Source organism: Strongylocentrotus purpuratus, unplaced genomic scaffold (genome assembly GCF_000002235.5).
Source record: "Strongylocentrotus purpuratus isolate Spur 01 unplaced genomic scaffold, Spur_5.0 spur5_scaffold_13, whole genome shotgun sequence".
Taxonomy (NCBI): domain Eukaryota; kingdom Metazoa; phylum Echinodermata; class Echinoidea; order Camarodonta; family Strongylocentrotidae; genus Strongylocentrotus; species Strongylocentrotus purpuratus.
Genome location: NW_022145598.1, coordinates 17,320,191 through 17,339,050, shown reverse-complemented (window position 1 = coordinate 17,339,050; position 18,860 = coordinate 17,320,191). Strand labels below are relative to the sequence as shown.

Genomic DNA, 18,860 nt, shown 5'->3' with positions numbered 1-18,860 from the left:
TAAACCAGACATTGCATTATATTTATCTAAAATGTTTAATGCACTGTTTAATTCCATTACTGACCCGTTCAATGTTAGAAGAGTATCATCTGCATATTGAATTATTTTAAGTTGTCTACCAGGTAAGCTCAAACCAACAATGGAATCGGAATTTCTAAACAAGAGACCTAGTATTTCGGCGCATAACAGAAAGATAAGAGCTGACATGGGATCTCCTTGACGACAACCTCGCTCTATTGAAAATCTTGGAGACAGGTGTCCATTGATTAATACACAGGATTGAGCATTTTCATAGAATACATTAACCCATTTTACAATAGAGGGACCAAACTTGAAGAAGTGCAATACTTTTCTAATGAAATCATGAGAAATAGAATCAAATGCTTTTTCAAAATCTATAAGCAGCAATAAACCAGGAATGTCATTGATATCAGTATACAATAATAAATCATATAACAAACGGATATTCTCTCCAATGAAGCGCCCTGGCATAAAGCCTTTCTGGTTTTCATGTATAAGAAAAGGAAGTACGTTCTTTAATCTGTTTGCTATACAAGAGGAACCTAATTTATACACCACGTTCAATAAAGATATGGGTCTCCAATTTTTCAAATAATGTCTATCTTTTTTTCCTTTGGGAATTAAAGTGATGACTCCTAACTTCTGTGTATAGGACATTCCGGATGAATATGCAGAGTTCAAATATCTCACTAAAAATATGTGTAATTCTTTCCAAAAGTGTTTGAAAAATTCGACGGTGTATCCATCTAGACCAGGTGATTTATTATTTTTCATATTTATAAGTGCTTGATGAACTTCATCGATGGAGAGTTCTCCTTCGAGCTTCTGTGACATTGAAGCGGTTAATTTACTTATATCTGGATCATTTAATATTGTATTTAAGTCTACATTAACAACAGGATTATTTTTATACAATTTAGAGTAGAATAATACAACTTCTGATATAATATCATCATGCGATGTTATCTCCTTGTTTTCAGTAGTGACCAATTTGCATATACGTTTATTCACAGCATTTCTTTTTTCTAAATTCAAAAAATATTTTGATGGTTTCTCGCCATATTCCATCCATTTAATTTTAGACCTCATCTTTATTCCTTCCATTTTTTCTTTTCTTAGTGATTCTAACTGAACTTTCTTTTCATTTAATATGACTAAAGCTCTATTTTTGTCCGTTTTTGATATCAATGCCTTCTCCAAAGCTATAATTTCTTTCTCTAAATCATATTCTAAATTTACCAATCTTTTTTTTCTTTCTGGCCGAGTATAAAATTGTTTCACCTCTAATTATGGTCAACAACGTATCAAAAAATAACTGATCATTTACAGTAAATTCATATTGTGTATCTTGTCCTTCTACCTCAAATCTATTTGCATTGTTATTATATGGGACAGAATAGGTCTCAATCGTTTGTTGAATGACATCTTTAATTTTTTCCACATAACTATCATCCCTTAACAACGAATTATTGAATTTCCAGTAACCTCGACCTACCATACAATGATTTAAATTCAAAGATAGCTTGATCAGGGAATGATCGGATCTGTACCCAGGTAAAATTTCTATTTTATTAACGAGTGACAGTAGTTCAGTGGAGACCAAAAAATAATCCAATCTAGCCGCCTTAAAGGGAGTAGGTTGCCGCCATGTAAACATTTTTTCCAGGACATGTAATTCTCTCCATGGGTCTATCAAATCTAAATCATTCTTCATTTGATCGACTTTTTTCTTGGCATTAGGATTATTATTAAGGCGAATATAATTATATGTATCTTTATCAAAATCTTGAACCAAGTTCCAATCTCCGCATAAAATTGTTAATGGATTATCAAAATCCAAAGCAAGTCTTTCAATATCTGCATAAAAACTAACACTATCGTGATTAGGACCATACAAGGATATTAATGTTATGTCATAGCTATATATCTGTAGGTCTAACGCAACAAAATTCCCTTCTTTTGATCGCTCAATCTTATTTACATTAAATTGCACCCCTTCCCCAAACAAAATAGCAACACCTCTGGCATTTGACGCTTTATGGCTGAAAAAACAATTATCTCCCCAAAATCGTTTTATAGAAGCTTCTTCCTCAGCTACAAAATGTGTATCTTGCAAGCAACATATTTGGAACTTTTTTAACTTAACAAATTCTAAAACATCATTTCTTTTTTCGCGATTTCCCAAACCTCGACAGTTCAAAGAAATTATATTGAAACTAGCCATTGAATATTAACTTTACCTCGGTACTATGAAAATCAAATCCTGTGGAGTTTTTCTTTTGTAACATTAAACAAATAACACTGACAGCACTAAGCACTAGTCCACCGAAACAGCTTACACTGCAACACCTATGACAATTACAGCGATGTCTAGCACAAACGAAACTACAATACAAAAACACATATGTCTCTGTTAGCGAGACAAGACGCAATACCAAGAAAGCCACAGGTGACCACATATTTGCTGTGGATCCCCGAAACCCCACCAATCCAACTAAGAGGGAAAAATGTATCGAACGTTTCTCCCTTGAAAAGAAGGCACACCGGCTTAAATCACACACATTCCTGCTTATTGTATGATAACTTTTGTCATGTCCGGGAAATGTATACACTTAATTATTTTACATATTTACAAATGTAAATTTGTAATTCACACGGATAACCTGAACACAAACTCCCCTTTCACAGAAGAGGTCAAATATAATAAAAAAGATCGATAGCTTGACCGTAGTACTTTTGCGGAAACGACTAGCCCTTGATAATAGTCTTAATTCGTATCATACATATATATACATTGCTATGTGATATTCCTTTAACCTGGCTTTGGATAACAAGATATAAAAACAAAGGTAATTAAAATATTAACCTCCATATTAGGATTTATCATGATTATCAACGTATTAAAAATTATACAGTGGAACTGCTTGTGAGAATTAAAGAACAAGAAAACTGTATGATCTCTTGCTTTCACAAGTCTCACATCAATATTCTGATATCTTCAAAAAAAGAATTAATCCGTGAAGAACACGTTGCTTTCATATGATTAAAACTATTGATTAAATAACGTCTTCTCTTTGAAAGAGACAGCAATTTTTTTATTTTAATAAGAACCAATTTCTCTTCGTACCTTTTTCCGGAGGTACAAGAGAACAAAACATTCAGCTTCGTTCAAGAATATTTGTCATTTTTCTTATATGCATCCATAATAACAAGGAAAAAGATGATTAAAAATGCTCTTATATCTATTCTTATTACATGTAAATCTTTAGCAGATTATGTAATAGACACACACGAGTACTCAACATCAGTCTTTAGGCATCCAGCCAATAGCAACACCAATAAGTACTAAACACATAAGTTGTATATTATATATATAACACGAGCAAACGATGGGTACTCTTTTATGATCTTGATCTTTGTCACAGAAGTTGCTGATTGTTTTACTTTACCCTGATATATTGATTACATTACAAAATCAAAGATATATCAAATTTAAACACTCACATTCAGATTTGCAATACTTGCTACCTTATTCGAAATTTTATAGTATTACTGGTGCTTCACAGCATAAGGAGAAATCAATTTATATGATCTCATATCTTTCCAAAATATCTATATATTATCACTTAACAAAAAGAATAGTGCTGTATCGATACACATCGCTTTTTTACGAAAGAACTAATTCAATAAATTCAATGAATAAAGTCATTTCTTTCAGCACTGACGAACAAGAAATTCAGTATTTACTTTTTAAAATGAAAAAAATAAAAATCCAGAGAATTCAAATTCTTGAAAGTCATTTTGTATAGTATTCTCAAATAAGGACAAGGTATTATTCATTTCTCCAGTGTCGTGGGTGCTTGACATTAAATGCTGAGTCGTCCTATAAGATTCAATTGAAGGTTACCGCCTCACAAGTCATAGGTACTCGAAATCTCGTTCATATTTATAACAGGAAACAAACAAAAAACCGCACAAATCCGATTCAGTGTATACACAGCATTAATATTCACTTCTTATGTATTCTTCTGCAGGTATTTCGAACTGGCATACATTATGTAGAACAAACATTCACACTTGTCTATTTTCTTTTCTGAGGAAGACTTATTCCGATTTATTTTCTCCGAAGGCAAAAACAAGAAAGAAAACAAAAATCGATCCTTTGCCTCCTGACATAATTATGGCTCATGTAATCCTCATTTCAGGACAGTTTCATTAATCTTACAATGTCGAAATGTAAGGTGTTTTCTTTTCTTCAGTGAATTCTGTTTGACATTATGCTTAAAGCATTTTTGTACTTTAATCAACCACTTGCCTCCATGCCATTGCTGTTCCCTTTTCTCTACTTTCTAGTCGCAACTTGGTGCCCACCAGCCGGATTCTGGTTGATTTATGATCATTTCGTCTGATTTGATACGCTGTTTTCTCTAAAGCCCCAGTCCCATATAAAGCCGGACCAGCACGGACGAGCACGGACCACTCCGGACCATCCCGGACCATGGTCTGGGGTGATCCGGGATGGTCCGGGATGTTTTGTTAAAAAAAGTGTGATGCTTAAAAGCTACAGTCCCATATACGTCCCGGACCGTCCCGGACCATCCCGGACCCCATCCGGGGTGATCCGGGATTCGGTCCGTGTTGACACCGTGTTGGCACCGGGGTGGTCCTGGATGGTCCTGGATGGTCCTGGATAGTCCTGGATGGTCCTGGGCGGTCAATAACTCACTCCCGGACTGCCACGGATCAACACGGACCGCCCCGGCGCCACTACGGATGACCCCGGACCCAGCACGGTGGCTACACGGATCACCCCGGATCAAACTTTTGTCCCGGACCGTCCCGGACCACCCCGGCAGTTTTTGACCGTCAAAAACATCCGGGGTCGACTCCCGGACCGCCCAGGACCATCCAGGACCATCCAGGACCATCCAGGACCATCCAGGACCACCCCGGTGCCAACACGGTGTCAACACGGACCGAATCCCGGATCACCCCGGATGGGGTCCGGGATGGTCCGGGACGGTCCGGGACGTATATGGGACTGTAGCTAAAGCCCCAGTCCCATATAAAGCCGGACCAGCACGGACGAGCACGGACCACTCCGGACCATCCCGGACCATGGTCTGGGGTGATCCGGGATGGTCCGGGATGTTTTGTTCAAAAAAGTGTGATGCTTTAAAAGCTACAGTCCCATATACGTCCCGGACCATCCCGGACCATCCCGGACCCCATCCTGGGTGATCCGGGATTCGGTCCGTGTTGACACCGTGTTGGCACCGGGGTGGTCCTGGATGGTCCTGGATGGTCCTGGACGGTCAATAACTCACTCCCGGACTGCCACGGATCAACACGGACCGCCCCGGCGCCACTACGGATGACCCCGGACCCAGCACGGTGGCTACACGGATCACCCCGGATCAAACTATTGTCCCGGACCGTCCCGGACCACCCCGGCAGTTTTTGACGGTCAAAAACTGCCGGGGTGGTCCGGGACGGTCCGGGACAATAGTTTGATCCGGGGTGATCCGTGTAGCCACCGTGCTGGGTCCGGGGTCATCCGTAGTGGCGCCGGGGCGGTCCGTGCTGATCCGTGGCAGTCCGGGAGTGAGTTATTGACCGCCCAGGACCATCCAGGACCATCCAGGACCATCCAGGACCATCCAGGACCACCCCGGTGCCAACACGGTGTCAACACGGACCGAATCCCGGATCACCCCGGATGGGGTCCGGGATGGTCCGGGACGGTCCGGGACGTATATGGGACTGTAGCTTAAAAGCATCACACTTTTTTGAACAAAACATCCCGGACCATCCCGGATCACCCTAGACCATGGTCCGGGATGGTCCGGAGTGGTCCGTGCTCGTCCGTGCTGGTCCGGCTTTATATGGGACTGGGGCTTTAACAAGAACCGCTCTTTCTTTAACTTTGCAGGTAGATCAGTAACTATTCTAAACGCTGGGCGAGCAGGGCGGGGTGCTCCTTGATTCCTCGTTGTATCCGGTTTTTGCAACTTCTGGTACGCTGACAAGACCGCGTCGCGATCAGGCGCGATGGCAAACCGAACTATGATGGGATCAGGTGTAGGCATCCTTTGCTCCTCTCCTTGAACGTGCTGAAACGGCCGTCGAGGAAGTCGATGTGTATTCACAATTATGACGTTTTGAGCTTCCTCATGTGTAAACCCAATCTCCTCAAAGCTCTTCCGAACAACATTAGCCACACATTCATCGTTGCTTTTTGCGACGCCGTACATTAACAAATTCATCTTCCTGTCATGAATCTCCATAGCAAGAATAATCTCTCTCAACTCACTTTCAGATTCTTTCCTTTTCCCCTCCATTTTAGGCAAAGTGACATTTTCTATGGTGGTCAGCCTTGCTGCTGTGTCCGTGGCCGCAGTTTCCACATCGGCTAGCGTCTTACGGATTTCTGCTATCTCACTCCTCATTGATGTTACATTCAAATTAACACTATCAAGTTTCTCTATAATTTTGTTAATAGATTCAAGGAATTCAGTGCGACTAACAGACTCACTATTCGACGCCATAATGTCGTCCTTAACAGGGCGTGAGCTTTGTTCTGCGATTTGGGTTGCTGTTTTCTGTGCGGCACCGCTGCTAGGTTGGGAAGATGTTAAATCTCGCTTTCCGTGTTTTTGACGAAGAGAATAAGGCTCCCTTTCCAATGGTTTGTTGTGTCGACGGTTACTCATGCTAGTTCTGATATTTCCGGGTGTAAAACATCACGGATCGATGAGGTTTCGACGGATTTTATCAGCAAGTTTTAAGCGGCACAACCTGTAGCTTTCATAGCGTGACGTCACCTACTTTTTCTGTTTCCGCCATCTGCTCTTCTGCCCATCAAGTTCGACAAAAAGAAGCGTCTGTTCTGCATCATCTTCTGGATGAATCTGGTGAGTTTGAGGTCATGTGTGATCTCATGAAGTTTTGTCTGTAGCCATTGGTGATTGACAGCGTCATAAGCCGCAGATAAATCCACAAACACTACACCTGTGATGAGGTTGTCTAACAGCCATTTCTGTGCTACAGAGCCCATGTGTTTGATCTGCTCCGATCTGATGTCATCGATGCCTGCCGCCTTGTTGACCTGTAGCGTGGTGATACCTTTCTGTAGTTCTTCTTCAGAAATAGGTCTTGTGAAAAGAGACATGTTCTGGTCAACTCCAGGTAGTTTGTGCCTGTGCGAATTAGTCGTCTTGGGGGCCTTTCCATTTTTCAACAGCTGTTATGCTACTTGGTCTGCCGTAACGTTATAATGCTGTTTAGCTTTGGTGCTGTCAATTCCGAGTTTGCGTATGATGGCCCACGCTTTCCTGCTACTGTGTGCTGTCGTTTCAATCATTTGCTGCCACATCTGCCTATGTAGTTGATATATCCTTGATATGAGCTCTTTTCCAAGGTTGATGGTGTCCTCTGAGAAGGGATCTGTGTCGTAGGCTGTGGTGTAGTTTGCCAGAAACTGACTTGGTTCCTCATCGATGCCTGGAATGTATGTCGTGCGGCAGCCTCTTGGGATATGTCTACGTGACACCTTCTTGACTATGTCTATGAAGGATTCATAATTCTTTGGATCTGCAGTGAGATGTGTTAGGGCATGATCAAGGTGTTTGGTGAAAGCAGGCCAGTCTGCCTTAGCAAAGTTAAACCTACGCTTGAACGGGGTCTTGTTTGGTGTGATAACTGCAGTTAGTTCTTGATGTATAATGATGATGATGATGGTTTTCAAACAAGTCAATTTGAAAGGTCAAGGCATTGTAAGAGGCAAACATTGCATTAATAATGGTTAATTTAGACTTGGAGAGAGAAAGAGAGAAAGTTAGATACCCGATCCCTTAAAAGTGATCATTGGTTGTTGTTGATGAAAATGATGGTGATGTGAGAACTATAAAGCTTGCGAAATCAACGTGGAAAGATATACAATTACGGTACAATTAGTACGTTTTTTTTTAACGATAATGTGAATGCAGGACCTGTAACAGATACAATAAAATAAATGGTTGTTTCATGTCGCTTAGACTTAAAAAAAATATTACGGTCGAGACTTACTGGTGATTGATAAAATGACTCATACTTACCGATTACATTGGAATATTTTCACAGACCTTGTCAGTAGTGGGCAGGGACAGGCACCACAAGTACTACGTCAAAGTTCTAGATGTTGATTGCATGACTCAAGTCAAGCAGAAGATACTGGACGCTGCTTACAGGAACAGCCACATTGTACAACAGAACAGAGCTCATGAGATGGATCTTCGTGAGTATGCCATTGATCCTCGACTTTCTTAAAGTTTTCAGAAACCTTAGGCCACTTCAGAAGGGGGGCTTACAGTCCTCATTAGCACATAGGATAGAATAGAATAGCATCGCAAAGATAGGATCCCCTGATAGGCGCCCCTGTTATACATGTATTTACACGCTAGTCTCTCTCGCTTTGTTCCCTTAGCTTCCGATTATTTTGTCAGATTCTGGCTTTCGGTTTATTATTGCTAACATTATGCTTCCTTAAATGCAAGACAAAGAAATTGAACATGTTTGCATCATGAGGAAAGTAGTCTCATTTCTAAAGCGCATACTATTACGGTTCTAAGCGCTTCACGTGTAGTTATTAGTACCTCAGTCACTGGATTCAATTGCTGATCTGCATATGATAGTGCACACGCTCTGCTCCATGGGGAGTATTTCAGCCGACCACATTTACGTTCGCATCTTACCGGGTGCTTTTTTAATACATCGAAGGATAATTTCAAATGTAGTTTAAAGTCTTGACAAAGGACATTAGTGCCGTGACAAGATTCTAACCGCAAACCATATGACACCTCGACAGTATTTTAGCTCCTACTCATGCATTCATGTAAATCACTAGATGTAAACCTGACATCAACATCTTTTTTTTTTTTTTTTATAGTGTGGTACCATCCCGGTGGGGAGGAGAGAATCCTGAAAGATCGAGACGAATTGAACAAAACCATTGGGAACACCAAGGGTTTATTCATCAATACAATCAAGACTTACGGGGTAAAGAAATACTACAACTTTTATAGCTCTATGTTACCGTACACATCCGGGTCCCAAGCTGGAGAAAACAATCACAACATTGCCATCGACTGTTTCACATCTGCAATGTCTGCCGACCTTTTTGTGACGAGGGTTTGGGTAACAAATCCATACTCCCTCTAGTGGTGAACCTGTTCATATGGTAGATAGAAGATTAATATATCTCCGGATGATATTTTTTAAATGCGATTTCCTTTCTTTTTAGCATGATGAAGATTGTTTATGCTCCAAATTATTTCGTGTTTCGGATTAAGAATTACTCATTGTTCCTGTCATAACTATAGTATATACAGAAATTGGTTCCAATTGATATCAGGATGCCACTTGCAGGTCTTTAAAATGATCTACACAAATGAATAATCCCTGAGTCTCAAAAAGACTTAATTCGGAAAACAGAAGATGTTTGTTTATCATATACGACAGTGGTCTTGCCGAAGCTAATACGACTTCACAATAAGGTTTTGTTTATTATGATTATGCAGGTATCTGATGGGTGTCAAGTAGCTCTGATTGTCAAGTCATCAATGAATGAGACAGGGACGTATCAACCTGTTACCCCAGGGGTACAACTCTTCCAACAATGTAGGTTACTGGTATAAAGAGTGAGGCCCATCAGTGGCGTAACCAGTAAAGGATGCAGCCGTCATAATCTGCCCTTTTCCGGTTGAATGTTCAGATAAAGGCAACACGCCCCCAAAGAAAAAAAGAAATATAGTGTTTGTGGCACACGCACATGGTCATAACACCTTCATGTATAATTCGCCCATTATTTCACCCCTTCTCCGGGTCTGGGCAAGAATGTGCATCCACCGTTTAGCAATTTCTAGAAACGCCCCTGCATACTCAAGTATTTTGATTAATCAACATGAATATAGCATTAGAGACAGTAGTAACAGTTGTCAATAGCGTACTCATCTACTCTACCCCCACCCCTCCGTCATGTATATACAAACAACACAACAAACGAGCACTTTTGTATTCGTTACTTCTCGCAATGCCGCTAACACCCTTCACCCCTTTGTAATTTCAATTACAAATATAAAATCTTGAATTTACTTACGAAAACATTTGGCGTATTATGTACATGTGCATCTGGAAAGTTTGGAAGCTTTTTTTTTTCCCCGGCGGGTCGATTGCTAGAGCAGTTTTGTAATGTTTTCAAAGCACAGTGAATGGATTTATTTCTCACTATGGCATGTGAATTTGAACGAGGTACATACATGCCTCAATTTATTTATCGATACTTTAAGCTTCTTTCATAATACACCATTCCATGATACATCACCCTATTTTAGTGCAACAATTTCATAAAACATTATTTTACAATGAATAACTTTAGACTATACATTATTTGATGATATATTATCTAGACCAAGAACATGCTGGTCCGGATGATGTCCGTGATAGAGACTACATTCGAATCCGGACTATGGAAAGTGGCGGATCTCGGATCATGCACTTGGTAAGAATAATTATTTTGCTAGCTGTCATCAACAAGACATTGACAGTAGACTGACGAATGTTAAGATGTTAATACAGGAGATAACTGTAAGGCGGACAATAGGATAGAACAAGGGTACATGACAGAACAGCGATGGAGGTGCATAGCCACCAACACGTTCCGAAGGGACGGCACTAGATGATGATGAACAGAAGGGATAGGCAATTGCCTGAAGAATCGCGAACAAGTAAACAAATGTTGTGTGTGTATATTTAAGGAATGCCACATCGGGGTTGTAGAAGGCATAGGGGTGCTGGTTTTGCTCACTCCTACCCTTGTCATATATCCCGTATCGTATCAGGACAATTACCCCCTGGGCAATCACCCCCCGGAAAATTACCCCCCGGAAAACTACCCCCAAGGACAATTACCCCCTGGAAATTTACCCCCCGGAGAATTACCCCCCGAGGACAATTACCCCCCAAGGACAATTACCCCCCGGAAAATTACCCCCCGGAGAATTACCCCCCGAGGACAATTACCCCCCAAGGACAATTACCCCCCCGGAAAATTACCCCCCGGAGAATTACCCCCCGAGGACAACTACCCCCGAAGGCAATTACCCCCCGAGGACAATTACCCCCGAGGACAACTACCCCCGAGGACAATTACCACCCGAGGACAACTACCCCCCGAGGACAATTACCCCCCCCCCCTCGAAACACCATTACCGCGGCCCGAGGACAATCACCCCCAGGGAATTTGTAACACTGTGACGTATAATGCGAGCTCCTCTTCAAATTGCTATTTAGAGAAAATGTCATGAACTTTCATTTTCTTAGTTATTTATGACGGAATAGATTTGTTTCGTACAGGGGTTGTGTATAAATTATATTTATATTCGTAGCTCACATTCAAAGCCCTCGTACCCATCTGCCAAATCTTTTTGCTTGACGTACATGTATCCTCCTAGGAGGAGATTTCACCCACCCCTCTCGCTCTGTATCCATTCCACCTTTGTGAAGTTTGACTTAATATGCCACGTGTATTGAATCAAATTCAATTGCCAGAAGACGCATGTATAAAATCGAATTCAATTGCCAGAAGACGCATGTATCAAATCAAAGTACGGAATTTACATTTCTTAGAAATTTAACAATACATTGCGCGCAGATGAGTACGCGTTAATACAGCTAGTCTCCCCAAAAATGGCCCAACAAAGAAATTAGGTTGTAAGATATCATTATTTATGCATCCTCTGTAACTTTTCTAATCAGCTGATCGTATATTTGTCTTTGTATGTATAATGGGCCCTCATCCATGATCTATTCCAAAATTAAGGTTCTCTTCATGTTTATAAATGTAATGTAATATATATATATATATATATATATATATTTCTGTTGTCATGGTGAACTAAAATATGTTTTCTTGTACTGTAATTTATTTTGAAATAAAAATTGCCTTCAAGTTAAATATATGTTATGTACGGTGCCATATTAAAAGAAAATAAGTATCCGCACTTGGGTACATTCATCTCAATGATTTTGTAATTCCAGAGCAGCGTTTTTTCAACTGGGGTGCCGCAAGAGAATGTTAGTTACATGACAATTTTTTTGGCAAACGTTGATTTTCTGAAAATCAGAAACGGGTAGAGTATTTATTTTCATGAGAAAATAAAATGTAAACAAATAATAAAATGTCTTTCTTCCTTGCTCACTGACAATATTTTGCGAATATATATCTTTTATTTCGACATCACATTGTTACCACACTCATCACAATTATAAACATGATGAATCAAGGCAACGAGAGGCCCGAATATCCTCATATTCGTGTATCAAGGTCATGACCGAATATTTCACTTTATATTCGTGTACATTCGGCGGTGAGGCGCCCGCATACCTTAAATCTGTGCTAGTGTGTTGATTACAACATTATGTTTTACCATTTTGAAAATGTCTTGTCCTTGTTTTTCTTGCTCGTTCACTAAATCAAGAAACAAATGTGCCCATACGTGTGTACATAGCACTTGACGAGTGCCAGAGTGATGCAAAATAAATAGTTTGTGAAGAATTTAAGATTGGGCGAAAATTTTCATTTCTTAAGAGGGCATCGTGTCGAACAAAAAGTTGAAATAACGCTGCACAAGAGAAATCCTTCGTAGAAAACAGCAACCACAGTGTTGTTGCATAGATTATAGTTTATAAGAAAAATGTGTAGTAATGAGGAAGATCACGCGCAAGTATTTGAACGAATGTGGGTTCATGCACGGGATTTTATGGGCTCGTAGCCTTCACAGCATCTCTCAACGTGACAGATCGTCTTTTGCTATTGAATCCTGATTGTCCCCGGGGGGGGGGGGGGTAATTGTCCTCGGGGGTAGTTGTCCGGGGGTTAATTTTCCGGGGGGAATTGTCCTTGGGGGGTAATTGTCCTCGGGGGGTAATTCTCCGGGGGGTAATTGTCCTTAGGGGGTTATTGTCCTCGGGGGGTAATTCTCCGGGGGGTAATTCTCCGGGGGGTAATTGTCCTTGGGGGTAGTTTTCCGGGGGGTAACTTTCCGGGGGGGGGGGTGATTGCCCAGGGGGTAATTGTCCTAGAACCATCCCGTATATAACTCGCCAATGATTTAAATGGGAGACATTTCTTTAAAGAATATATTCTGTACACATACCGTTAGGTATCGAGAGCACAATTATTTAACGAGTGAAAAGTCTGCATACCTCAGTTTTGTGTATGTGGATGAAAAAATAGACAATTAGGCCCATTTTCTTTTCTTTTTCTACTTTAGTTCTACTACTTCTTCACATTTGTTAAAGAAAACGTAGATACTGCGTTAGATATCGTTCATTAGAATGTATAGAACTCAAAGAACTGAAAGGTGTCTTTAATGTTGATAGTATTTACAATTTTACACTATATATATTCTTTGACCATTCTAACATCTATGAGAATTAAATAATATTCACTATTTCGAAAATTTGCTTGATCTTTTTTACCGTTTAGGTTGCCGAGAACCAAATACCCACAGAGAGCAGTACATCTCTGACCAAGCTGGATCGGGAATTCTTAGCACCGCGTTTGCTGGTTACTAAAGTAGGAAAACTTTAGTCTTTGTCAAACAGTTTATCTTTTCAAGCTGTATTTATGCATGTGTTTTTTACACGAGCCACACAAAAGCAAGCGATGGCTTTCCTTAAATCTCAAAGTCAGCTCGAAATCATGATCACATCTTTAATGATCTTACCAATGACAAAGACATAACGTGACAATGATTATTAAAAAAATATAGATATATTATTTTCATTTTTTTTAAACCAGAAAACGATTCAGACTCGCCTTGATGAGTTCCTTGCCTGTGGCTTTCCTCAAATCTCAAACTCAACTCGAAATCGTGAACACATTTTTAATATCATACCAATTACAAAGACATAACGTGATCATGATTATTAAATGTTTTAAATATATTATTATCATTTTCTTACCAGAAAACGATTCAGACTCGCCTTGATGAGTTCCTTGCCTGTATCTTCAAGAAGCCCGGCGAGACTCCACTCACCATCAAATATCTTTTTGACTTCTTTGATAAGATGGCCAATAAGTACTGCGATGAGAAACCCGAGGAGATCGCTGAAGCATGGAAGAGTAACAGGTATATTAATAAGCTGGCGTTTCCACCATTTAGGGCGGAACCATCTGGCATCGCTCCCGCCTCCTGCCCTCCCCATTTTCGGTGTGATAAGACTACAAGGCAAATTTTGATGCTAGTGTATATCATGGGAATACCTCTCCCCCTTCAAGTAAAAATTGGTCAAGTCTAGCTAAGAGGGGCGTCAGAAATAGCCTGCTGATCAAAGTATCAGTACAAATAGTCGGATTATCAAGGTGATTGTAGTGTCACCTTATTTACAGGTACATTGCCCATTAAAGGTAGGCTTTACTACTTCAGCCAGAAGGGATTAGACCGCCCAGCGAGCCAGCGAGGTCACTGTGACAGGTGGATATCTCATTAACTCAGCTCTCATTTAACATAAGAAAAAGAGGATCATAGGGGACCAACGGGCACCGATTGGGGCAGTTTTCCATATAGAGGGAGCAAGTAGCTACAAGTAGGACAGTGTGCCTTTAATTGATTTCTTGAAAGTCTTTACAATCGATTTATTCGTGTGTTTTTTCTTCATTGCATCATTCTTCCCTTTCTCAGCCTACCACTACACTACTGGATGACTACATTGACGCATCCCTCCTACGTCTTTGACATGCGTCAGTCACGGTCTGCTGACCAGAGCGTATCAGTTCTGGCTAACATGCTGGACAATGCATGCAAGAAAATCCGCTCAGAGAATACGCAGGTCAGTATATATATACAAGCTGAAGTAGTCATTCTTCATGTGTATTGCATCATTATTCGCTAGACATATTCAAGTTCTTTGTCCTACCCAAAGTAGTTTGTTGGAAGATTTCTCATCAAATTTACGTTCTTCAAACACGTCGACTGACAGCTTTGTATAAGGGACTTTTAGATTTGCACGTTGACATAATGGACTACTACGTGTGACGTCCTTTTAAGGCACCGGCACCGGCTTAAAAGGACGTCACATTGCCTGAAAAGACGTCACACGTAGCAGTCCACTATGTCGACGAGCAAATCTAAAAGTCCCTATTGTCAAATGCAGTCACGGCCTCCTTGAAGGCAGACGACCTCTCACCAGGCCAATATCTTCTTCTTTTTTTTAAAGTGATTAGTTATAACAATTTATTAAAAAAAAATGTTTTTCCTAAATGATTGATAATCAACTGAAACCTTCATATTTCAAAAACATAGTGAACATATAAATATGTAAAACATACCGCGCATAACATTCAAATGTTGTTTCTCTTATGTCTAAGTGTTACATGAACTATACAAAAAACAATCACAGGATATGTAACAATATTAAAACATAAAATCGGGCCAGATTTTCCGAAGTAAAGCAAGAAACAAAACAAAGAAAAACATTTAAATAAATAAGACATACAGCCAGGTCCGACTGGAGTGATAGCTTGTAAGTTTCCAACAACATGTTTGCTTTCCCGTATGTATAACATTGGCAATATTAATGTTAGTCCATGTATAGCTTCGTCTTTAATTTGATCTGGAGACTTTCTATACCGGTACATTGCTTACTTTCAAGGGTTAGGTTTGTGTATTAGATGCTAGCATCATATTAAGTTTCAATTGATAATGATGATTAAAAAAAACAAAAAAAAACAAAGCAGAATTCACAGTGCAACTACTTTATGCACTTATCTGTTAGTAAAAAAAAAAGTTTACCATTCGTCGACAAATAAATTGACTTTCTGAACACTCTTTCAGGAGTCTGCCCTCAATCGGGTCCTGTTTTACAGGGATCTTCCAGGCCACATCAGAACCATCGGTGAATACTATGAGAACATCAAAGGGTTGCCGCCACCAACGACAGAAGAGCTCCAGGAGGATTTCAACAGAATTACACAGGTGATGATTAATTGTTGCTCTTCTTTAACTTTGCACTTTTTTGCTCGTAGCCATTTTTCCTCAACAAACAACACATCCAAACAGATATTTTCTATGGCAGTCTTTTTGCCTATTGATCAGAAAGCTTCATTAGATGTATTTATAGTATATATACTGATAAATTAAAGGTAGCTCAACCATGGGCACTGAACGTGTAACACATGAACGCATTTTGTAATACGCCGTAGAACTACAATGTATATTATTTTATATTAATTGTTTTGATAAATGTATTCCTCATGACTTAAGAATTGTTGGCTTTAAGTAGAAACATGGCTAGTCTCCTTGCATGACAACATGATACAGACTATATTAGAACTAAATAGCATTCCTATGTTTGTGTTTGTTTTTTCTCTAGGACTTTTCTGGTCTGTTCAGTCGAGTGGCGACCCTCAACAAGTTGTATGACTTCACATCTCATGACACAGGTCCTCTGGTTAGTAGGCCGATGATTACTTCATGAATGTTTAGCAAAATTCAGGACTTTCGTTTAGTTGTTTGGTATAATAATATTGGATATTTATATATCGCACATATCCACCATGCATGGTGCTCAAGGCGCTCCAACTATTACCCCGGCTCTGCTAGGCTGCCGATTTCGGCGCTCACAGCATTCACGGAATTCCTTCCTACCGGTACCCATGTAACACCTGGGTTGAGAGTGGCAAATGTAGATTAATATCTACAGACCTTAAATGTTCCGCTTGAACTTACCCTCTTCCTTCTCTCTCTCTCTCTCTCGCTCTCTCGTTTTTATTTCTAAATCTTTTATGATGCTACCATTGTTATTTTGTCATATTGCTTTCGTATTTTGATGCTTGTATTTTCTATCATTTTCCCCTTATCCACAGTTGGATTCGATCACAGAGCTGATGCCAAACTAGAGCCTTTTTCATCATCGCACTTTCCAGGCTCTCCTCGTGGTTCATGATGCTACATCGAGATTACGACTTCAAAATGCTTGTATTCAGATCGAATGGCTAAAAGGCGGCAACATTGTGTATAGTAAAGGAATATATTGATACTCGGATTTTTGCTCTTTAGTTTTAGAAATGCAAAGTACTTTAAGTTTACTAAGGTGATGTGGAAATGAATGTCTTATTACACTAAGTAATCTTTCTGTATTCTTACTTCGGTACAGCAGTTACTATTTAAATTCAAGTCGTAGTTTTGTCGCAATTTTGCTATTGTTTAAGAATCGTTATATCTTCTCTGTTTATATTTACATAATGTAGTCTAAATATAGTTTTGGTAAGCCTACTAAAAAAATCGTCAGATTTCTTTTGGTTATGTTGATTATTAGAAAACAATTTTAAGCTTTTTAGATTTGTCTCTTTCTCCTTTCCTTTGGTGTTAGATAAAGGTAACAATTTGGTAAAAATTAATTTAGATCACCTAGCCGTTATCGAAATTACTTTTTTTTCCCCTCTCGCTGTCAAAACAAATTTGAATCATATCTTTACACATGTATCATAAATGAACGACTTTCTGGAATAGACCACATTGTACAAATGACTCCAAATGTCCTCAGATCTTTTACACATAGGATAGACCTAGTCCACACCTTGTGCATTATAGAATAATCTTCATTCTAGAAAACCTCTTGTTTGCCCTCTTGAGAAGAATAATTCTAGCTGCGTCTCATTTGAATTCCTGTCTGTGCACAAATAAACAATGATAATTTTATTAGCACATTCCCAGTATTCGTCTTGGTCGGTTTTGCAATTTTGGTATAAATAATGTTTATCTGCCCATGTGCACCTTGTAGCTAGGAACTGGCTTATTGATATTAATCTATAAAAAAAAAGGGCTGAGACTACACATGTATTGTGTTTTTATCACGATAGCGGATTGATACCCTTCCGTTTAATACAAATCACTGGATGTTCATGATTCCCATGCATTATCTTATCAGTATAAATCCTCAATATGAAAGCATATGCGAATATTTCTGTAATGGTTGTTTTGGTCTTAAATTTGCGAAAAAACTTTATATACGGAAATGCAAAGTTAAAGATACTTCGTCCAAAATATAATGTATTTTTGAATATATTAAAGAGAGGGTTGAGTTTTGGAAAGAGGTAAACAATAATTTGTGAGCATTTTCATTGTTATTATGCACGTTTTGAAGAACATCAGAGAAAAAATGTTCCTTGAAAAGCATGGCTCTTTAAATGCCTTCATATTCTAAATATGACACGTAACAGCTTAAAAATGAGGACCTCGTTTTTAGGCTACATGTTTGTGTAGTCCCATATACATCTTTCTGTGTACAGTGCTTATATACCAACATAAATTATAAACCGAAGAGGTGATATTCTGGTATGGTATGCCCATATTAGGTATATCATAACAAGGATAAATATATATTTCTAAAGTAAGCTCTCCCATGAAGCACCAAAACCATGTAATCCACATTTTGTTTAAATTGTTTTTACTTCATGGAACCGACAAATTTTTTGAGGTGTCGTTTGTAGTTAGTGGTGCATGCATTACAAAATAAGTTTTCATTAATAAGTTAAGTTGATGAAATTATTGTTTTTCTTATGATCAGTCTTTCATTTAATATCTTTACGAATAGGTTTGCTGTACATATCAAGTGGGTGAACGTCAGGAAAAAAGTAACTATTGTATTTTCAGATTAATTGTACCTTAGATCAAAAGCATGTAATCAGAAAAAAACTGGTGATTTACTGGGAACAAAGGATTAATCAAGATATGAAAATAATCCAGAATAGTTAAGAAAGTGCGTGTCTTCTTTTCTTGAACAAGTTTTAGAATGCT

At 39.3% G+C, this 18,860-nt stretch overlaps 1 protein-coding gene across 1 annotated transcript in view; it reads left to right on the top strand.

Annotated features, from left to right (window-relative positions):
• Window positions 1-17,694, top strand: part of LOC588557 (plexin-B1) — a 40,268-nt gene extending 22,574 nt beyond the window's left edge. The window contains exons 26-35 of the mRNA XM_030983048.1: window positions 8,143-8,296; window positions 8,948-9,057; window positions 9,579-9,678; window positions 10,467-10,558; window positions 13,547-13,636; window positions 14,029-14,192; window positions 14,745-14,892; window positions 15,897-16,037; window positions 16,435-16,512; window positions 16,928-17,694. Of these exons, the coding sequence (XP_030838908.1) occupies window positions 8,143-8,296; window positions 8,948-9,057; window positions 9,579-9,678; window positions 10,467-10,558; window positions 13,547-13,636; window positions 14,029-14,192; window positions 14,745-14,892; window positions 15,897-16,037; window positions 16,435-16,512; window positions 16,928-16,960 (1,110 nt within the window). The 3' untranslated portion in view covers window positions 16,961-17,694. The remainder of the gene's footprint in view (window positions 1-8,142; window positions 8,297-8,947; window positions 9,058-9,578; window positions 9,679-10,466; window positions 10,559-13,546; window positions 13,637-14,028; window positions 14,193-14,744; window positions 14,893-15,896; window positions 16,038-16,434; window positions 16,513-16,927) is intronic.
• Window positions 17,695-18,860: the final 1,166 nt, after the last annotated feature.